We start from the raw sequence: 21,356 nt of genomic DNA on the forward strand, positions 1-21,356 counted from the left end.
AATATACGGTTATGTTCTAGTTTATGCTCGAGCGAGGGACGGTTTTATTTGAGGAAGATTGGAGTGAGTGGGCAGAAACAGCGAATTCCGAAGGGCTTGAACCTATACTGGCACTCTGTGGGATAGAATCGGGTTGGTACGGGAATAGAAGTAACAGCAGGAGATAGGGCCTCAGCTTAGGAAAAGGTTTTCTGATTAAATTACTCTTATATGGATTAGGGTGCATTCGCGCAACTAATACGATTTCAAGTTAGTCCTTTTAACAGAGCGTAATAGTGAGGCGGTCAATAATTCGTCAATCGTCAGTCGTCGATGGAAAATGTGTCCCGTACTTCGGGCTTGATTATAGTCCCACGCCGACTATTTTCGAATTCTTTAACAAAACGTCTCACAAAGCTGTTCTCAAAATTTAAAAGTCGGGCTCGTACCTATTCTTCAAATTCACCACTTGTGCATGTTCGAGGTTCCTTACCTTTTCGGACTTCCAGATCCGTGCAAAATTCGACCAATGCCTGCTCTATTTGCAACAGGGGTCTTCTGATCTTTACCTAATTAGGTCACCATCGCGCCGTATTTCGCGTCGTGGCTATGCTTCCTCTGACCACATCGTCGCAGTCCTTTCCTCAAATGTCATCAACAAGGCTGAACATTCCCTGGGGTAGTTGTTGAAAAACTGGTAGTCTCGCCGTCCAACTTTTGGTGCTGCGCCAAATCTGCGCAAAGGTGTCTCAAGATGGAATGGCCTAGTAAAAAGATGTGGACATATAAACAGGCTCTCTTTCCTCGTCGTCTTTGATAACTCACCTATCCATCATTCTCAGCGCCTTCTGTCATTTCAATTTTACTTTTTTTGTTGTCGTCTTCAGCCCTCCACAATGGCAGTTTTTCTATATCGGTATATCAAGAGGAGGATCAACGAGAAGAAAAGTGCTACAACAGAGACAGGACACCTGGTTCCCCAAGTCGCTCCTAAACCAACGCACGAGCATGAGAGATTGGACAGCCAATCACAAGAGCGTGGTAACGCAAACACCACTGAATCTTCTCCCGTCTCTGCAGAAGAAATCGCGAGGTTTAAAGCAGAGACGTCACGAATGCGAAAGTATAGATGGAAGATCATCCTTGGCCTGTTCATCCCCAACTTCCTCGCCTCGATAGATTTTACAATCGTGGCTCCTGCTGTACCCATCATCTCTTCGCACTTCAGTAAGCTCCTCTTTCCAAATCACCTTCATGCATTCTACTAACAAATATCTGAAGACCACCTAAGCGGAAGCTTCAACTGGATCGTCGCCTCCTTCACCCTAACCTACACCACCTTTGTCCCCATCTCCGGGCAAATCGCTGACGTATACGGACGGCACTCGGCTCTCCAATGGCACGTCTTCTGGCTCCTCATAGGCAGCGTTCTATGCGCCGCCGCCGCTACCTGGGAAATGCTTCTTCTCGGCCGCGCGTTACAAGGAGTTGGATCCTCGGGCGTTGTAAATCTTAGCCGTATCATTTTATCCGATAATATGTCTCTTGCCGACAACTCGAAGAACAACACGATATTCAGTTTGATTATAGGAGTAAGTTACGCTGTGGGACCAATCATCGGCGGATATCTCGCAAACGACAACTGGAGATATTGTTTCGTGATATCCATTCCCCTAGCGGTACTATCGCACCTCCTCATCTTCTTTCTCATGCGAAAAGACCTCGTCAAAGGCCGAGCGTCCACCAAGATCGCCCAGGACAGGAAAGCCGGGTGGCTATCCGGGCTTTCCACCTTCGACTGGCCCGGGATGTTCTTCTTCGTCTTCGGCATCGGGCTGCTTATCCTGGCCATAATGTGGGCTGGGACACAATTCTCCTGGTCTTCCACCGCTGTCATCGTACCCCTAGTCCTCGGATCCATCCTCAGTCTCTCGTTCTTCGCACACGAATTCCTCCTGGAACCAGGCCACCTCACCGCACGACTCTTCCCAAAGCAAATCGCAATGATACCGTTTTACCTGTTTCACAAAACCGACACGCTCCTCCTCATGACGATAAACTTCGCAACCGGCGTCTCGCTGACCTCGGCCTTCTACTTCATTAGCATATACTGGGAACTCGCAGAAGGCTACTCCGCGTCCCGTGCCGGCGTACAACTGTTGTACTATACGCCGGGTCTGGGCGTGGGCGTCTACAGCGCCATGGGCTTCTGTAACCTATGGCCACGACAAACCTTTTATCCTCTCTTCCTGGGCTCCGCCCTCGAATGCACCGGCATGGCGCTTCTAGCCTGGGCCGTCAACTCTCGACAAAAGGCGCTTGTGAGCGGCATGCTCGCTATCGCGGGCGCAGGAACTGGACTACGGTTCATGCCCGTTGTACTACATGCATCCGGAATCTGGCACACACATCTTGCGGCCGTGTTATCTCTCTTAAGCTTCATGATCCCCTTTGGCGAAACCATTGGAATCTCCATGATGGGATCTGTGTTCACGAATAAGTTCAACAAGTATCTTCGTGGTATGAATGCGGGTGCTGGAACTGCATTTTCGACTTCCGGACCGCCGAATCTGAATATTTTGGATAATTTGCCGGAGGGGGTGAGGGATGAGGTGCAGGGGAAGGCGGCGAAGGCGGTTATGTGGGCGTTTATTGCGGTGTTGCCGTTTATGGCGTTGAGCGTGCTGGCGAGTTTGTTGCTGGGGAATGTGTGGATTGGGAGGCCGGAGAAGAGGGATAAGGAGGGGAGGATTAAGAAGGAAGAGGTTAGGGGACGGGTGTTGTACGGGTGTTTTCTTTCGGCGGTTGTTAGAGGGAAGGTTGAGGGGCAGAAGAGGGAGTTGGATCAGGTTGAAGATGGGGAGGAGAATGAGGACGGGAGGGGAAAATCTAGGGATGTGGAGATGGGTGTCCTAGCTAGGCGGGAACACAGTGTATGAGTATGATGGAAGGGTATAGGAAGATACTTATCGTGCATTTTCTGTAGTTAGACTTAAATATTATGATGTTAGAGCCATGCCCACAAGGTAGCTTGGCCCCTCTGAGCTGTCTCAACGCATCATTTCTCAATCATGAACACCCTCGTTCAGGGCGTGAATCTCGTCACGCCAGTTCTACAACCTACTCTCCCCTCCTACTCTCCCCTCCTACTCTCCCCTCCCACTCTCGCAGCCCTCATATTATCCACCTCCCTCACTCTCCTCTCCTCCAACGCATTTTGCTCCTAACCTCTGCTCATTTGTCACCCGTTTCTACGCTTCCTGCCTCTCACTCAAACACCTCTAGGCCTCTGTGACTGCGTTCTAGCCTACTAAGGTATCAGGATCATCTCCCACTCTGAATCATCTAAGCCCATAGCGCACGAATCCCCGCCGTCTTTCGCTGCGGCCTGTCTAGCGTTCATTCTAGTATTCGTAGCATTTTCTTCACCAAGGCTGCGAGGTGTCTTGGGGGGTTGGGGTCTTTATTGGGAACGATTGATCGCGAGGGAGAAGGGTTGGGGAAGGAAATGTTGGCAGCAGGACGAGGAACCATGTTTTTCTCGTCTCAATTTGGAGGCTGGGCGGGCAGCTGAGTTTGCCGCAGTAGGTTCTTATGGTATAATTCTTGATGATATTCCACTTAAAAGGTGGAGGGTGAAATTGTGTTTGAATTTTGAGGGCAAGGGGGAGCGTGTGAAGATGGGGAGGATGGGAGTTGTTAAGTTGAAGTGCTTGGGTGCGAAATTTGACTGTATTGGCAAGAGTGGAAATGAGGTTAGGTGTCAGGATATCGGGCTGTTTGACAGAATAGTGCAGGAGTTGGGGGATTTTGGTTGATGGAAAGTAGCCATTCGAGTATGGCAATGTGGGTGGGATAGATTAAGGGGGATCAAATGAGATTCGGACAGACATGGCAAGTATTCTAGAAAATATGGCAAGCATAAATCGAAAACTCCGTCCCGATGCAACACGAATATGCGCCAGCACAGGTCTCATCAATTCATCCGTCATAAGGCTGCAGCAACAGCGCATTTGGTACCTCAAGCACCCAAATGAGAATTTGGAGCGCAAACGGCCATGACGTATTGTCCCGCTCAGTTGTAATTTCTCGTCTCAGTCGCCGCATCTGCCTCTCGCTGGAGTCTGTTCTCTCGTGCAGCTTCTTGAAGGGTCTGACTCTGCGTTTGTTTCTTCTGCGCTTCCAGCTTCTTGGCGAGGTCTCCGCCGGTCGTCTTCGATGCGCGCGCCTATCGATAACAATCCGTCAGCGACACGATCCTCATCGCGGTATGGCATTTACGCCTATGGCGCACTCTCTACATCCAAACCGTTGTCGTCATGGGCCTTGCCGGGATGCGCCCAGGACGGAATTGCGACATTGAACTACGCACCTCTGCTGCTGCCGCCGCAGCGGATCGCGCACCATCGCCTGTCTGCTCTCTACCTACTATCCGTCCTGGGCCTGTGGAATTTCCTGCCGAACTCGTAGCTCCATCTGTCTTGGCTACTCTGGACGGGATGGACGCCTTCGCTTTGGGTGGTGGTGCAGAGCCCAATGTGCGGCCGGGGCCGGCGAAGTTGTCTTCCTTTGACTGCTTCCCACAGAGATTACCCATTGGAAGGATGAATGCTGGGCGTGGCTGCAGAGGATCGAAAGGTGTTGAAGTGAGGTTGGGGAGAGTTGGCAAGAGGCGGGAGTCAAGCGGAGATATCAGCCTTGTAGCGGGCGAAGGCTCCACATCGGGGGCTTGCCGTTTGCCGCGTCGACAGGCTGCCAAGCACTTGGTTCTTTGACGTTTGCACGGCGTGCCTAAGGCGATGAGACGTTTTTGCTGGTTAGCTCACGGCTTCCAAGGTGAATAATGGCGAAGATTTTTGGAGGTTCAAAGGGAGAGCCGCCTCGGCGCGTGATGTTGCCAGCTAGGGCTCTGTCCAATGAGAGACGCTGAGATTCGGGATTAGTCTTGGTAAACCATCACGGCGAAGATCAACGCTTTCAGCCCTCCATTCACTGCGGCTACACGCGACCGCACTATCTTTACGCCCCTTGTTGAGTCGCTGTGATGATAGTGGCAGCTTGATAGTTAGTGCCTCTCGAGCTGCACCCCTCCTTCCTCTCAGCAGCTTCGACCGCATTGCATTACCACACGCGAGTACCCTGATGGCGGGCGTTGTGTGCCCTCTTGAAGTTCCATAGTCAGCCCTGTTCGCACCCTCCAGCTGTCCAGAATGGCTCACATATTTCCAGATAACGATTGCGATTCAGCCTTTGGCGAGGACATATTCTTTTGGACCGCCGATGCCATGTTCGCTTCACCGCCTGCGCTGCTGGCGGGCACGAAGCGCCTCGCGGATAACGCTACAACTGCCTCTCAAACCATATCCTCGGGACTAACCGTCGAGAAGGAGTACCGCGCTGAGCACATCGATCCCCGGACCCTTTGCTGTTGCACATGTCCCGAGCAGTCGCCTTGCGAAGCCGTCGCGGATCCGCGGCCGGTGAAACGGAGAGCTTCCGCGTCGAAGGTTTTGGAATTCCACAATACTGATGGAGAACATTTGAATCAGATCTCGAACTCGGACCACCAGTTCCTAGACACCTGCTTCGATAAATTCTGCCAAGGATGCGACTTCGATCCAACTTGCTCTGACCCCTGCCCCGACCCGTGCCCTCTTCCATGTCCTGGGGACGATGCATGCTCACCGGAAGATGCCTGTTGGGATCCGCACTGTGACCAAGGCCAATGCTTCGACCACTGCGTGGATCCAGATTGTACAAAAGTTTCGTGTCCAAACGACCCATGCTTTTGTCAAAAGTGTGATACTCAGTCATGTCCCCTGGGAGATCCTGATAACGAATGCCATCAGGCGCATTCCGCTCCCACAGATTCAGGCACCATATTCTGCTTCGATAATGCGCCTTGTCACTTTAAAGATGGGCAAAACTTATTCCATCCGAGTCTTCCTGCTTGTGATGGGTACCAGTGCTTCTCACAAGCTCATCGAACCCTTGGACACTGCAATGTTACTAGTCGGCCCTCGAATACTGCGACACCAGCCTTATCACCAGACAACTACACCTCACTGGGCAGCTTTAGCAAACAGCCATCGCCAATGCCCAGTACTGGGTCCACGTCCAACTGTTTCCTTAACATCCCCTTTGATCACTGCCACATCAACCAATCCTGCTGTCATGGAACTGCCAGGGCTTGCGAAGACTTTACGACAGCTCCCCAAGAGCATCTCGATATGTGGGACTCAGCGGTGACCCAATCCAACGGTTTTGACAAGGAAACCCCGTATCAGATGTTCAATTTTGGTTTCCAGACGAGCCAACCTCAAAGTACACTTTCATTCCGGGCTAGGCCGACTCATTCTACCAATACCGCATACAGCGGTGGGCTGTCAGGCGGCATGCTTAGCTTTGACAATTCATACTGGATGCTCCCAGACTCCCACTTTCCTGATGTCTTCCCAGAATCTCCAACTAGTGCCAACAACAAGCTGGACTATCTCGCTTCGGCCATCCAAAACGAAGTGCTGAAACCCGTCATGCCACAACCCAAGAAAGAACCTCTCGAGAATAGCTCAGTTCTTGAACCGCGTCCGGCAAGCTCAATATCGAGTGACTCGCCCAAAGCTTGCGTATGCAAATGGAAGCACAACCCTAACAGCCTCTGTCTCCAAGTTTTTGACACCCCCGAAGCTCTACACAAACACATCAAAACCGCCCACGTCGACAACTGCACGCGCTGTTTATGCCACTGGGAAGGCTGTGACTCTCATTCTAAAGACTACAAACAACGTTCAAAACTCTCTCGTCACCTTCTTCTCCACGCTGGCTACAAGCCCTACACATGCAGTTTCGAAGGGTGCAATAAGATGTTCGCGACTAATCAAGCGAAAGACAATCATGAGAGAACGCATACGGGAGATAGGCCGTATGTGTGTGATCGATGCGGGTACACGACAACAACTCATACGCAGTTGCAGACGCACATCAGCGCGCTTCATTTGGGGAGTAAAAAGCACAAGTGCCGGTTCTGTGACTTCGTATGTGCGGACTCAAGTAATCTGAGTAAGCATGAGAGAACGCACCAGGTATGGTTGCCCGTTCCCCTCCCAGCCTCCAATCTATTTGTGTAGATAGAGGACCTGCTTGCTAACGTAATCAAAGACCCTTCGCCCCTACCGCTGTCCTCATCCCGGGTGCACATTCAAACCAGACTGTCGATGGGAGAACCTGAAACGCCACTTTCGACGCAGTACTCATTGCCCAAAGCTATTGATTGAAGGGAGTGAGGAGGCGAAGCAGTACCGGGAGAGCGTAAAGAAAGAGATTGAAGAATGGCACAGGCGCAACGGTGATGGAAGTGGTGAGCGTGCACTCAGTATTACGCCAAGGAGGAAAGGCAGGGGCTTATCTTCCGAGTGATTGTGAGTCGCTGGGATCACGGTAAAGATGTGGATGAGATTGGTGTTTTATGGGAAGGCTGACGCGAGATGAAGAGATACAATGGAATGGGATGAGCTATGGTCTGCCTACGAATATGCCTTGCATGATTTACGATTTGCGATTTGCGATTCGCATGCAGCCGGAGCTTGGGCATGATTATCAGATTATTAGTACTAGTCATGTGACATGCATGAACGGCCAGCTTCCGAATCGGGAAAGGGGATATACCACACACATGCTAAGGTATGCTTGCTTCAAACCCCTCCTTCCCCCGCAAGGGGATGGATAATATACTATGGTTTCTATGACTAGCTATATGGTCCAACCCCTTCGGCAAAGTCCCTAGGTTTGAAGTTTTGAAATACAGGAAACACTCCTCTCAGCATCTTGCATCTCGCATGCATACCTTTCTTCTCGCCAAAATCTAAATGCCTTTACAGCATAAAACTGTGTGCATTGCTATTGATATTCTTCACATCAGCGAGGCTTACTTCACTGCGAAAAAGATATGGCTACAAAGCTATGAATATCATATCGTGATTAGTTTCGCGTTTTGACATCCAATATGCCGGAGCCTAGGCGAGATAAAGCGGGATGAACCATATCTGCACGCAACGCATTGATATTCACAATAAGATCTCCTAGAGGCTATATTGACATGTTTGGGTCCACGGTACACATCCCCCCCATACTCACACACATGCACGCTCAGAACGAATAAGAACCACAAACAATTCTCTATCATGTATCTCGGCTCTTAAAAGACCACATATAGCACTCGTTTCACAACAACGTCCGTCGCAGCAACCAAGGTTCTGTATAGCGGCGCGCGCATATCAAAACTTCCCCAGATCATGCACTCCTAGCATATTCAGCCATTCATCTTCACGGTCCAAACATTTCACTCTAATCACGCTATTTCGTAATTCCCCCGGCCAGGTCGCCCTACCGAAGTACACAAACCTTGACCCAGCATCTAATTTCCCCCTTTCAGCGAACCTGAGTCAACACTAATAATCGGCCCGACACCTGACCTCCAGACCTTGCCTTACATTTGCCTACCAAATTGAAACAAGGCGGGTGCGGGCGAAAAGCGGACCATCGCCAGTGGTTTCTGTAGTTTAAGGGTTTAGACATAATTTTGTAATGATACGGGAGAATTCGCAAGAACGCGAAAGAGATGCTACTGCAAGTACGGAGGCTTCCAGGAAAGCATTTTGATATCCAACCAATATTTCCCATTGCTATCTGCTCTATCCAAACTCTCTTCACCCTATGCTCGATCCCCAACCACCATCTCCTAATCCCCTACAAAGAAAAAAGAGCTCTCCCATTTTTTTTTTCAAGTGAATCCAAACCACCCTTTTCCAAAAGGCGGGATATCTTAGAAATATAACAATCGACCCTCTCTCCCCCTACACCTCGGAGCTGGAGGCAAAGTTGGCATATGTACAGTTGCTCCAGGTCGTTGTGCATGGCCGACACACGACCCTAGCCAATTGCTATTTCTACACCTCCACAAAAACCGTGATTACAAGAAAGCCCGCGCTTGCCTTACGCGGGCTAAACGCGGGGAGAAGAGTACGAGAAACGAAGACTTCATACCCCTGAACCATGGCTGGCCCCGAGGGGTGGGTATAGAACGCAACAAAGTCAATCGAAGCCAACAGAATGGGAGATAGTTGATGTTGTGAGCATAGTATTGGTCGAGACCATATATTAAGGAGGGAACGTCGGTCGGCGGTTGTGAAGACCCAAGGTCGGTATGTATGTCGTTTGTGTTAAGGAACGTGGTGCGCTTGAGCGCGCAGTGAGTGTGATTACCCAAAAAGTGTATTAAATAGGAACCGCCGGCCATCTTCTGTCACCAAAGAGATAGGAAAACCTAAACTGGGAAATCGGTCGTCGTGACGTGGAGGTCGATGTGAGGTTCTGAGATATTACGGTATTACGTTCGGTTGAGGAAGGGTCGTCGTCGCTGGTTTAAGTCCTGTGACGGAGAAGTGAGGACTGACGAATGCTATGCTGGTGGATGCGCGCTCTGAGCAATGCAATGCAATCCGAAACGGGTATCAAGAAGCCTCAAATATCGAAAGTGGAAATTCGGAAATTGAAATCAACGGTGCATAGCGTAAACAGCCATCATCGTGTCGCATTAAATACGGTGAGGAGAATTGAGGAGGGTGCTCGATCCGGAGGAATGGAGAGCCGAGGATGCAGAAGTCTTGGGGCGTGCAGGTCGTGACATAGGATATAGAGGATAAGGAGGTGGCGGCGGTGATGAGAAAATCGAGTCCATCCGAGGGAGGCCGCCCGGAGAAGGCGGGCCTGGAGAAGGAGAGCAGGATGAGATAGCTAGAAAGTGTCAACGAACTGGGAAAGAGAGGTGTCATTATGGACTGGGAGGCGGTCTATCACCTCCACTACCTCCTCCCGTTGTGTCCGTTGTGTCTCCTTCTATAGTTTTCCGCCAGTGCTGTGGTAGACACACGCACACTAGCGGGAACGCCTTGATCTCGCTCTCACCCTCAACGGTTCGTGACTGCCTGCTCCCGTTGCTTACACCAGAATCACGTTGCAGGTTTCTTCTTGCTTCCCACTGCTCGGCTGACTCTGACAGCTTCACACCTGTCGCCCAACCATCATCCCAAATGCCAACGACCTTGAGCATGTCGCCTCGCTCAAGTTCGAATTCGTCGTTAGCGCGAGCTTGATAAGCCCACAGGGTGGCCACCGTGTCATTTGGATGAATGTCATCCTGGGAGTAATAGTCCTTGAAGAATTGTAGCTGCTCAGACTGGCCTGACGCAACACCTTCAGGAGAAGAGAAATTTCGATCGGGATTAGATCCTGAGTGGGGCGACGAGTGGCTATCGGTACCTGTAAGAGCAGAATGGTTTGATAGTGATCCGTCGCGTTTCGGCAGATTTCCACCCAGATGGCTGCGTCCTGAATCTGGAGACTCGTAAGCATCATCATGAGACCCACGGTACGCTCCCAGGGCACCACCTGCACGTGTGCTGTGATGACCTGAGGAATTGGAGCCTTCCAGAGCTGACATGCGTGCGACGCGAGCTCCGGGAAGAATAGTCGTCGGAGAGTTGCCATCGGTGTAGGCCATTGGTGGCGGTCCGGGAATGGTGGCGCGTGTCGGAGATGGCGTGTTCAAGATGCTTCCGTGCTGACTCTGTTTCTTGTTTTTCATTCGAATGCAGCAGAAAATGACTCCGGCGAGAATAAGAGCGGCACCGACAAGGGAACCCACGACGATCCCCGCAATGGCACCCCCCGAAAGTCCGGACGACTTGGCTACACCAGCACCTGCAGAATGTGTTGCAGATGGTGTTGCTGAGGAACTGGATGAGGGGAAAAGGGGTGGCATTGACGTGGTCGTAGGAAGATGGACACCCTGGCAGCGTTGCTCCACACCAGAGTTGACGCAACACGAGTCTGTCGCATTGGGAGAACTTTGCGCACAGAACGAACAAAGGCCTTGGAGATTCGACTGGTAGCCACAGTCGTTTGGTTCATTTGCGACTGCGCTGATGCAGGACCCGCTCAGCGAATCAGCCGGCAGGGCACAATTAGTGAAGTCGGCTCTGATTAGATCGATGGCGTTTGAGCCCGAACTGCCGCATAATTCAGGGCTCGCGGTTATTTCCTGCTCGCTAATAGCAAATTGTGCCTGGCGTTTCGATCAGCATTGACGCGAAAGCAGTTTCGTGAAATGGAAATGTTGAAACACTTACACAAGAATCGGCACACAGCGGTCTTGAATTGTTCTTGTTAAGGCCACAAGAGTTGATGGAATTCTGCACTATGGCGTTGCACAATACGCTGGTTGTATACCGAGCGTAGATGTCAGTGGTATTAGTTAGGTTGACGCTTGAACAGCCTATAAGCTGTTGGTATCTGTGTAACCATCAGCACAGGAGCTCCCCACAATTGAAGCAGGATTGGGGGGGGGGACATACTTTTGCTTTGCGTAATCGGTGGCGATGAACTGCCGTAATCGATCGTCGAATGTCTGTGTATCTGATACGAAGGAAAGAAACGGGCTGTTTTCAGCTTTCATTAGCATCCATGTCAAAGGTACAGCACGAGGCTGACGTGAGGTCACACATACAACAGCGCCGTCAGATTCGCGCCAGTACTGATGGACGCATTGGTGAAGGCTGGACACGCGGTTGAGCCCGTGAGTGGGACGCAATTCTGGGCCATTGTGGACGGCACGGCAGCAGTGAGGACCGAGAGGAGGAGAGCACTCCTTGCGATGGAGTGTTGCTTGGGGCGTCGGGCAGTACTCCTAGGTTGATGGCAGTCTCGCGGCTGTTGGCAGTAGGCGAGCGGAGAGTTGGGCGTGTCGTCGTCCATAGTAGCGGTGGGCGGAGTGGGCAACTGAGGCGGTTCGTCTGGCGGAGGAGCAATCAAGCAGCAACAGACGCGCAGCTTCACGACTCCATCCGTGGCAGGACACACGGGCGCAGGAAGGGTTTTTATTTATAAAAGGCAAAGCAGGAAAAAGAAGGGCCCCGCGGCGCTTGAAGATGCGGGCTGAGAAGGGAAGAGATGCGGGCGCAGGCCTCAATTGAAGGAACGACTGGGTTGAAGGAAGCTGCAGACGCTGGCCGTGAGAGAGAAGAAGGAGCATGGGGGAACGCACGCCAGAACAAGAAGGCTCGGCAGCCGCACAGCGTGGAGAGGAAGGAGCACAGCAGCACCCGCGCAGGGACCGGGGGGCAAGCCACGAAGCGCGCTGATTGGCCGCGGGCCGGGCCTGCACCTTCGCGGGAAATGAGCGCGACTTGACTAAAATTATCTTCGATAGCTCCTCGCCTCAGTTGTCCATAACAGTCCTCTGCCTCGACCTGCGTCGTCGTCCCGCTGCGTTTCAAGTGCCTGACGAGCGCCAGCAAACCCTCCGAATGCGAGGCTCTGTGGTGCTGCTCTTTCAATTTTCGGCCCAAGTACCAGCCCGCAGCACCACTGAGCCATGAGGCAGAGGCACTCCGCCTTGGCCGTACCTTGCTGCTGATGTAAAAACAACAACACGCATATCGACGCTTGCCCGCCTAATCAACTCAGCGCTTGCTTGCATGCAGCTGCTGCAGCTTGTTGCAAACTTGGCCGCCGCTCCAATCGATGCGGCTGCCCGCCGTCGGCTGCATGACACTGCTCTTCGTGATGCGATGGCGCTGGACATGTTGTCGTCGTCAGTCGTCGTTGCGGCAGATGCTGCCATCGGACCCTGCCCCCTCCCCCCCCGCCTGTCGTTCGCACTAACCCAACTTGATGTCGCTCGTATCGCTTCATAACTTCATGCACAGGCACAAAAGTGCTGTGAGACGTTGGCCCAATTTCGCGGCGCAGGGATCCCCGACGGCTACGATACCTTCATCGACAGGGCACGATAGACCGACCACTCTCCCTCACATCAGAACGCAACCTCAGGTTCGCCGTGTATCCTAGGTCCTGTCAAGTGGCTGTCAGCACGATGATCCGTAGACTACGCAACCAAACCCCGCCGGGGTGGGACCTTCAAACTTCTGATCCGTGGTTCCAACTTCCAGCTCACACGTCACAGCAATTCTCCGTCGCCGCGACAGATGGCGTCTCCCATCGCGAGGCCGTGCCTACAACGGTTCCAACGCCAATTCGCCCATCCCGTCCTCTTCCCAGTCCCTGAGCCCCTTGGTCAAGGATCACGGCGATCTGTGGCTTTGCCCCTCGTTGCCTCGTGGTCCACATGGAGCACAAAACTCAGCTTACACGCCTGTTCGCTGAGCAGCCTATCGTGGCCTATCGTGGCCGATGGCGAGGAGGATCAGGGTTGGGTCCAGGCCAGGTAGGGGGACGCTTTAATTCTCCGACGTATCTGTTATGTGTGCGTTTGAACTTGCGGAATGGCTTCCCCTCTTGATGGCGCCTCCGTCCTGCCAATGTCAGTTTGGCAGGCCCAACACCAAAACTTTGTAAAGCACTCACCGTCGATTGCACCTTTTAGGCACGGAATATGCTATCGTATTGCGCAAGTGGCTGGGTCTTTGGAGATCTGGACGGTGATGTGCGTTTGCTTGCGGTTCACATTTGCCATTCATGCGTTCCAAGGTTGCTTGGATCGTAGAAGCGACGGCTGACAGGTACGATGAACCACAGAAACGATTCGAATAGATTGATATCTGAATGTAAGTCCCATCATATGTTTTGTCCATTCGAGCCGAACCACAGTTCACTATAACGCTTCATGCGCTGTACAGATCTGTACCCTTTCTGCTTGAACGTGACTCCCACATCTGGTAATAGCGCGCCTTTCCAATATTATCCGCATTAACACCTCTCAATCTCTTCAACAGTGTATACGCAATCCACCACTACACTTCATCACACTCATATCTCGCTCTCTGTTGTCTTACCCCTCATCGTCTTGTCTCGCCAAGATCCGTATTTCACCGCTATTTGGATTTCAAGAGTATGCGTTGGATAGTCCGTACGATGAAGCATTTTGTGTTACCTCAGACGCTGCCAGTTTGAGCCTGCGGGGTGAGGGCGAGGGTCTCCCAGGCCAGAACAACCACGCTTGCAGGTAACACTCCGACCGATCCCACACCCACGGCGTGGGCGCAATCGATAGGTTGCGTAGACACCGCCACCTTGGAAGGAACAAACTCCAAACTAGAAACCTATTCCTTCACGTGGAGCCTGACAGTTCGTACAGCACAGATCTTTCAGGCCTACACCTTTCGCACAGCCCAGCATACCTGCTGAAGGCCTTGCTTCGGGCAGCTGAGACGACGGAATGTAGTCCAACATCTGCGGAGGAAAATCCACGTTCGACTACCTTTTTGAAAGAGTCTAGATGAGCCTGCTGATGCTCAATTTCAATTCTAGTCCACTGCCTCACCTGAGGCAGCATCCCTGAAAGGAGCAACCTACAGGTTGAGATTCGAAGACCCAAGAAGAAAGACTGAAACTTTTGCAGTTCGATAGATTGTGGGGCAGCTCGTTTACAGACTCGATCCATTGTCGGAGCTTTAAACTGGCCAAAGGAAAGGACAAAAAGGGACGGTCGGCATCTCCTACAATAGCTCATTAGCATCACAAACATTCTCCCGCCGCCTTACTCCTTACACGCAGATAGAAAAATATTCGCGGCTCGAGCTAGACGAAGAATAAATGTCGGGGTTTTAACCGAGTTGTGCCACTGGTTGCGACATCCATTGCAAAAGCAATCAGAAAACGTGAAAAGCGCCTAAAACTCGGATTTGAAACGTTCCTACCGGCAGTTGGGAAGCCAAAAGATACCGTAATCCGCCAGTTCTTGCAACTCGGGACGAGCCCGCGTGCTGACACTTGCTAGTGTAACTCTATCGCAGGACCTGCAGCATTTCCAACCTGAGTTGCTTTTGAGCTAACGTAGCTATTAGATCAGCAGTTCTCCTACTGTTGCTATGGTACATGGAAACTTTGCCGTAGAGATAGGGTCCACTCGTTGGTGTTCACGCCAATAGAGTGCTGGATATTGTCGAGATCCCCACACTGTCCCTCGACACCTGAAACCTTAACAGAACGTCCAGTCTACGGCAACTTTAAAACCCGAACCGTGAGGAACATTCCAACCTCACGTCTCCCTCAGTCAGTTAATCTATCCACGACATGATACTTGGAGGTAGGTATGTAGTCGATATCCCCGCACCGTGTGTGGGGACCCTGTCTGAAACCGAACATCATGTTCGTCCATGCTAACGGGATACCTAAGTCAACACCACTCTATCACAACCTAGTTCAAGGAGTTCTGTATAGCAAGCTCTTCGAAATATGCACCAGGACTGTCGGTAGCCGCTGCGTTTGATCGGAAGGAAGCACATCCGGATCACCAACACGATAGCTTCCAACGGTCTATTTCCATACGTACCAACATCTTCACTTAATTTCCCTAATCAATCAAACTCTTCCTAAAATCTTTCTATAAAAATATTTATTCCTTACACTGAAGTTCAGTTGTCTGCAGTTTTCAGATCCCACTATCCAGGACACCGGATAGCCGCCGCCAAGACCTGCAACCAGGTCGGAAGACCGCAGATCCGGAGGAGCAAAAGAAAGGTTTTATTATAGAACGAACCGACGAAAAAAAGAGTTTTTCTTTGAGAACCGACAATAACTAAATCAGCTCGTTTATTTCACCCTTGTGAGGGAATTGTTGAAACAATGGATTCTGCAAGTACAAACGAACTAAGATCCTAGGGAACGCATGCATTAGAATAGTAAGCTATGCAGATACAAACTAGTCCATATTTCTCAGGGCGGGAAAGTCCAACATGGTGAAATGATTAAAAATCATGAAGGAGCTTCCCTCATTCATGCCTATTTTTACACTAGATTTCATGTCGTGATAATAATACCAACGCCATCCATCAATTACAAACACGCAACTAGATTCTAGTCACCAAGCAAGGCTAGTAGAGCGCGAGAGTAATGCTTACTCAACATCCAAAAGACTAGGAATGCATACAATTAGAGTTTTCGTTTAACCACACTGCCCTCCAGGCTCAGATTCTAGTAGTGAATAGTTTCAAAAATCTGAGGAAAAGCGCAGATCACCCTATGGGCGTTTATCATTAGAATCAGAATAGTACGGCAGAGCTATTTTTTTAATTAAAAAAAGTTTATAGCAATTGACAAAAATAAACAAAAACATACAACAGCAGGTATTCGCTAGTGGTCACCCACCTAACTACTAATCCGCCGGTACCGAGATTATCTATCGAAGATCGAACGGGGTTCGGATTTTTCTTGGTCCTATGGTCGTATGTGATATGAATGTAAATCTATTGGCTTTATATAAGTGGTTTAATGGTCTGGAGACTAGAAGTCGGCAATCTGGTATTCAGGGAGTTGAGGCAGCAGGCTTAAGTGCTGGGTGTCTCTTTATACGGATGGTTCGCAATAGCTATCCTTAAAATTCGTAATGCGATCATACTAGCTTCCCACAAAAACTTACGCATCTACGACAAAGTCTCTGCGCTTCACCATCTAGAGTAAAGTTGCTCTCATCATTATTCTCATATCTTCATCACTTAATCCTAAACACCTTTTTCTCTAGCACCCCATCCCTTACCAACCTCTTGACCTCCCCATCCATAATTCCCCTCACAACAATCGGACCAATCAACCTCCACAAATCTCCTTTCCCCCCCTCATCACTCCCTCTCCTCCTCAAAACCATCGGCAACGGCACACCCTGCAACTGCACAACGACATCCCCAACCTCCAATCCTTTCAATCCGAAAGCGCCAAGCCCCGGGAATCCAGCTTTCGTGCGGAAGAAACAGCAGGATGTGAATAGTTGGGAGAAGATGTCTTCGCGTTCATTTTCCCAGGCTTGGAGGAGGTCAGTGTGGGTCCGGGGCAGAGAGTGAAGAGTCGGAGGTGGTAAGGGTATTGCTTCAAGCGAGGGTGTGTTGGAAGATGAGGAAGATGAGGTAAAGGATCGGGGCCGCGGAGATTTGGGAGGGGATGATTGCGCGACGAGTGCGGGGAGGATATCGATCGCTAGGTCACGGAGGTGACATCGGAGGGTTTCGTTTTGCTTTTGGTTGGGAGAGGTGAGATGTGATATTAGGGTAGAATACAGGTGTCTGTCGACAAGAGAATGGGTAAGATGCGTCGTTTCCTCCACAATAGTGCCGTTGAGGATAAGTTCTGTGGAGAGTTGGGCTTCCATCTCTGATTCAAATCTTTTGTAGTCGAAAAGTAGAGCCCCAAGTAATTCTTCCAGTAGCTCACTACTAATTTGCTCAACATAGTTCTCAAGCTCTGCATCAAGGAACTCAAGATAATGCTCTGAGCGCGAGATCAACACTGACACCATATGATCGATTGGGACTTTGACTGTCCATTCGAGGATACGATCCTGGCTGTGAAGTGATTCGATCCCAAAGTTCGGTTTGTCGATATCGTTCTGTCGGTTAGTCTGGAATAGTTTTTCTAAATGCCAGAGCTTGCCAATAACTTCGAGTCTATCTTCGGATGCAAACTCGTGAACTTCCGAGATGATGTCGAATTCGATGCCTGGGATGGCGAGGATCTGTTGGTAAAGTGAACAGTGTATTGTCGGGGGCTGCCCTGGAATCTCAGGTTCGGGTTCGGGTTCGGCCTCCTCACCAGGCTGTTCCCTGGATCCCTGGGGTTCCTCGATCAAGTCGGATGGCATTTCTAATGATGCTTTGTGTTCAGCACCAGAAATTCGCTCGAATGTGAGGGACTGTTCCCTTGTCTCATTCTCCTGGTCAAATTCCTCTTGACCGATTGGTTCCGCTGTTGACTTCGAGAAGTCACCTCCTTGAACCTTCTCAGCACTTCTCAGGGGAACCTCTAGATCGGTACTATCCTGATATTGCGTGCCATTCTCGAATTGCTTTTGCTGGGTTGCGTCATTTTTTTTGTCCTTGTCTTGGTTCAGCTGACTCTCATCCTTTATCCGAACAGTCCCTGCATCTTTCATCCAGCTTTTGTCGGCTTCAGCAAATCCAGTATAATTATTCGTTTCCCACTCTTCACCCTCATGTTTCTTGTTTTCTGCACTCCCCTCGTTAATGTCCTCTTTCTCTTCACCTTCGCTACCCTTTTTACTACACTCTTCATTTTCAATTTCACTTTTATTGTCCTCCTCCTCCTCCTCTTCATCTTCACTCTCACTGAAGATGTCATAGTCGAACGTTGCAACAAACTCGTGGTGTCGAGAGGTTGGTCGTGCCCTCCTAAAGTCCAACACCCACGATGGCAAACCGTCACTTTCAAAAGCCGGATACTGCACTAGCATCCTCGGCGACTGCTCCATCATCAGCATCCAAGCCGATGCTTTTGTAAACACATCTTCGACAGGTCGCGAATAGTCGGCGCTGAGCACAGCGTTGGCAACAGGATCGAAGAGTGCGCAGATACTAAAGATGAGGTCTCGCGAGTCTTTCGCTTTGCAGCCAGTGATGCCTTCGTTGCACAGCCAGTCATCAACGCGCTCGGGATATCGATTCGCCGAGTTCATTGTTTGGAATACAGATACTGCTCGAGAATAGACTTCATGAAATTGACGAGGTCTGATAACGTCGGACATTGGCTGCTTGAGTAATGTTGGCAGGAGGAAGACTGCTTCGCATAATAGATTGAAGGCGAGCTTGGGGAAATCTTTAGAGCGTCGGCCGCAAAAGAGCTTTGGTACCTCGGTCGCACGTATGTATTCTTGCCTGACCCAAATCCTGGAAAACCAAGGCCGGAAAAGAAAGTCCACAAAGGCTTGGACGAGAGATAGATGATGCTCGACCAGGTATGCAGCTGCAGACAGTCCACACAACGCATCTGTGTCTTCGGTTTGTCCAAGATCCGGTAGTTGAGAGTAGCCTTCTTCTAAGAAGTCGAACACGGTGTCGCTAGCTTGATTCTCAGGCCCAAGAAACACGACGACTTTCTTGGCTGCTTTGTAGATATCACCCATTTTCCCCACCTGGCTTGATTTCTCCGGAACGGAGGTCTGATCTATGCAGATTGCATCGACCCAGATAATCTTGGGATCTTCCTCACCTCGAAGTGAGCGGAGCGCGACTTCTAGATTCTGAGTAACCGCCATTTCCCAGTCATTAACAAATATGACTCGTTGGCCGTCCGTTGAGCCCCAAACGTAGGAGAGCGCATCATATTCGTACAGAGTGATGGAGTCGATTTGGAAAAGATAACAAACTATCGGATCGTCGTAGTTGCCAGGAAGCAATTGGAGGAGACGAATGTTGTCGGTCCCAGGAGTGAGTGTGACTTCGTCGTACGGTGGGAGGGGGTATCTAATAGGATTTGATGAATCTTCTGTGTGCTCTAGGAGTGCGCGCTCAGTGCGAACTGAAGTATTGGAAGTGCCTAGATCCAGCAAGTAGTTGTATCTTGAGACAGTGTCCTCTAACTCAATACGCCATGCTTCCTCCTCATCTAGGTCTGGGTAGGTGTTCTCCAATTCGGCGAGCGCATCTGTTCTTTCAATTAGCCCATCTTGAAAGTCTGAAAACTGGATTGCTGAGAGGAAGGCCTCCAGACCTAGGTTTACGCCAAAGTCCTCGTTCAGTCGCGATGGCAGTTGGGCAACCAGTTGCTTACGGAATCTCCAGATGTCGTTCTCATTCCCCATGACGATGGTTTAATGCATTTATATCATCTGATTGTAGGCATAGATGCAAAATATATTTCGTTGAAATGGAGACATTGGTGAATGAGGGTGGTACGAAGTCCGCTATTGCGGCCGACAATTGATTCGGCTCTGGCACCTTATATTGTATTCAGCTGCATCACTGAGGCGTATGCTAACTAGGAGCTGTGCTAAGACCTTCACCCTGACAGACACTGGGTAAAAGCCCCCCAGTCAGCCCCCAAATAGAGCAGCTTCCATTCCTACACGTTTGGCTGGGCTCATTCTGAAGGCGGATCGATGATGTGGTCTCCATAATTGGACACTTTAACTCTCAATTGCTGTAACACCCTCCTCGGTCGCAGTTGTGTTCTCGTGTTCTCCATGGGAGGATTGTGGTGTTCATACCTTCATCCTACCTGATGACTAGAAGGGCCGAAACCACAGACCACTCGGACACGGACCATGTGGCTGGTGCGGTATGTGGCTGTGTGTCCAAGGTATTTTCATCCTTCGGATATGCACGAGGGTTTTGCGGGGAGCGCCGACGAGATATATCTTCCACCCTTTGAGTGCATCTATTATCGTTAACAATGGTGGCAAATTACAGGGCTGCAGAGCTCTGCTGAGTACGGGACACAAGATTGCTGACTTTGAGCATTCTCCTAGAACGATGCAATCTGGAATTGTGGCTCCCAGGAAATCTATTCATATCCTTAGGACCAATTTTTTATGTTCCTAAAAACTTTGCGAAGCCATTCTGATCACTCCAGTTCAAACACCTAGCCTACTTTGCCTTAGTTCTCCCTGTCAAGATCAGAGTAGAGGTCCCATTGAAAGCTTTTGCTGGGGTCATTGGACCGCAATGTCTTATCGATCGAGTCAAGCTTTTTGATATCCTTCCGGGGAAGCTTGAAGTCGCTCTCGAGATTCAACTTGATGTGGTGTTTAGTCTTCGATTTCGGGATTACAGAATGACCCTTGGCAATGCTCCAGGCAAGGCAACCTTCGCGCCTGGCTTGCCGTGTTTCTTGCCAATCTCGACAAGGACAGGGTCCTCCATTAATTTTCCCATATTCTTTCCGCTATCGTAGATCTCGTTTGTTTCCTGAAGGTGGATACTGAGTGATGTGGATGCCCTTTTGCTTGGGGAAATCAGTGAATGGCTGTTGCTGCAGCCGCGGATGAAGCTCGATCTGGTAGGCGGCAGGTACCTAAGAAAAAGTTAGTGGGGCTGAGTTCATTCAAATACTCGCCACAGACCACACGAGGCTCACTGAGGAGGCGCTCAATTTCTCCTTTGCTGAAGTTCGAGAATCTGATTACTTTAGCTTTCCCTGACTTCGATCACTTCTCCATCTCCATGTAAGTCTCGACGTAATCAACGGCTCCCCTTTGCATCTTACCGTTACTACCCTTCAGCATTAGGACGCCTCCCGAGCGAATGGTGGCGGCTAATCTATGAGGCAGAGGCCGAGATAGTCGGTTCCAAGGTCCTTTAAAGAGGGATCCACTGCCTTCTCCACATCGTCGGGATGATGGGAGTTGTTCCACCCTTGATAGTGATGAAGAGGAGTCCTCGTGGTATACCAGACTTCTTGATGGCACTTCCTGCAGCCATGTCCGTGCCGTAGATTCGAGAGGTATCGACGATATGACAATAGCCGGCCTTGAGGGCGATTTGTAACAGCTGGTTCTTGAGTGTCGGCATCCTGCCAGGTATCGAAGCCAATGGCGGGGATATCTGTGCCCATGTTGAGCTGAAATTTAGTATCGC

At 50.4% G+C, this 21,356-nt stretch overlaps 7 protein-coding genes across 7 annotated transcripts; 3 read left to right on the forward strand and 4 right to left on the reverse strand.

Moving 5' to 3' along the window:
- Positions 1 to 875: 875 nt before the first annotated feature.
- Positions 876 to 2,918, forward strand: BDR25DRAFT_284818 (MFS general substrate transporter; the record flags this gene model as incomplete). Its single annotated transcript, XM_033688139.1, has 2 exons — positions 876 to 1,206; positions 1,261 to 2,918. The coding sequence occupies 2 exons, from the start codon at positions 876 to 878 to the stop codon at positions 2,916 to 2,918; spliced, it is 1,989 nt and encodes a 662-aa protein (XP_033549080.1).
- Positions 2,919 to 3,839: 921 nt separating this feature from the next.
- Positions 3,840 to 4,826, reverse strand: BDR25DRAFT_302980 (uncharacterized protein). Its single transcript, XM_033689917.1, has 2 exons — positions 4,352 to 4,826; positions 3,840 to 4,207 (listed from the first exon to the last, which is right to left on the reverse strand). The coding sequence occupies exons 1-2, from the start codon at positions 4,574 to 4,576 to the stop codon at positions 4,055 to 4,057; spliced, it is 378 nt and encodes a 125-aa protein (XP_033549081.1). The 5' UTR covers positions 4,577 to 4,826; the 3' UTR covers positions 3,840 to 4,054.
- A 321-nt stretch (positions 4,827 to 5,147) lies between these two features.
- Positions 5,148 to 7,775, forward strand: BDR25DRAFT_333611 (uncharacterized protein). The gene is made up of 3 exons (XM_033692853.1): positions 5,148 to 5,156; positions 5,209 to 7,061; positions 7,138 to 7,775. The coding sequence occupies exons 2-3, from the start codon at positions 5,265 to 5,267 to the stop codon at positions 7,393 to 7,395; spliced, it is 2,055 nt and encodes a 684-aa protein (XP_033549082.1). The 5' UTR covers positions 5,148 to 5,156; positions 5,209 to 5,264; the 3' UTR covers positions 7,396 to 7,775.
- Positions 7,776 to 9,808: 2,033 nt separating this feature from the next.
- Positions 9,809 to 11,637, reverse strand: BDR25DRAFT_221199 (uncharacterized protein; the record flags this gene model as incomplete). The annotated part of the gene is made up of 4 exons (XM_033685022.1): positions 9,809 to 11,101; positions 11,166 to 11,328; positions 11,391 to 11,474; positions 11,543 to 11,637. 4 exons carry the CDS (start codon positions 11,635 to 11,637, stop codon positions 9,809 to 9,811), a joined length of 1,635 nt encoding a protein of 544 aa, XP_033549083.1.
- Positions 11,638 to 18,814: 7,177 nt separating this feature from the next.
- BDR25DRAFT_152499 (HET-domain-containing protein) lies at positions 18,815 to 19,237 on the reverse strand (the record flags this gene model as incomplete). Its single annotated transcript, XM_033683915.1, has 1 exon — positions 18,815 to 19,237. A coding segment is annotated over one exon (423 nt), but the record flags the coding sequence as incomplete, so codon positions are not given.
- Positions 19,238 to 19,663: 426 nt separating this feature from the next.
- Positions 19,664 to 20,343, forward strand: BDR25DRAFT_353946 (uncharacterized protein; the record flags this gene model as incomplete). The annotated part of the gene is made up of 6 exons (XM_033695238.1): positions 19,664 to 19,749; positions 19,792 to 19,812; positions 19,872 to 19,887; positions 19,945 to 20,053; positions 20,080 to 20,175; positions 20,210 to 20,343. The coding sequence occupies 6 exons, from the start codon at positions 19,664 to 19,666 to the stop codon at positions 20,341 to 20,343; spliced, it is 462 nt and encodes a 153-aa protein (XP_033549085.1).
- A 33-nt stretch (positions 20,344 to 20,376) lies between these two features.
- BDR25DRAFT_324687 (Aldo/keto reductase) lies at positions 20,377 to 21,290 on the reverse strand (the record flags this gene model as incomplete). The annotated part of the gene is made up of 5 exons (XM_033692172.1): positions 20,377 to 20,593; positions 20,702 to 20,793; positions 20,843 to 20,897; positions 20,931 to 21,012; positions 21,134 to 21,290. 5 exons carry the CDS (start codon positions 21,288 to 21,290, stop codon positions 20,377 to 20,379), a joined length of 603 nt encoding a protein of 200 aa, XP_033549086.1.
- Between the last annotated feature and the right edge of the window lie 66 nt (positions 21,291 to 21,356).

The sequence above is a fragment of the Lindgomyces ingoldianus genome, assembly GCF_010093535.1.
Source record: "Lindgomyces ingoldianus strain ATCC 200398 unplaced genomic scaffold BDR25scaffold_12, whole genome shotgun sequence".
Taxonomy (NCBI): Eukaryota; Fungi; Ascomycota; class Dothideomycetes; order Pleosporales; family Lindgomycetaceae; genus Lindgomyces; species Lindgomyces ingoldianus.

Bases quoted from the DNA above. Each gene is read 5' to 3' on its own strand.
- BDR25DRAFT_302980 (XM_033689917.1), bottom strand. From the start codon at position 4,576: ATGGGTAATCTCTGTGGGAAGCAGTCAAAGGAAGACAACTTCGCCGGC. The intron at 4,208-4,351 runs GTGCGTAGTTCA...TGTTATCGATAG, and splicing joins CTGCGGCGGCAGCAGCAGAG to GCGCGCGCATCGAAGACGAC.
- BDR25DRAFT_333611 (XM_033692853.1), top strand. From the start codon at position 5,265: ATGTTCGCTTCACCGCCTGCGCTGCTGGCGGGCACGAAGCGCCTCGCG. The intron at 7,062-7,137 runs GTATGGTTGCCC...ACGTAATCAAAG, and splicing joins AGCATGAGAGAACGCACCAG to ACCCTTCGCCCCTACCGCTG.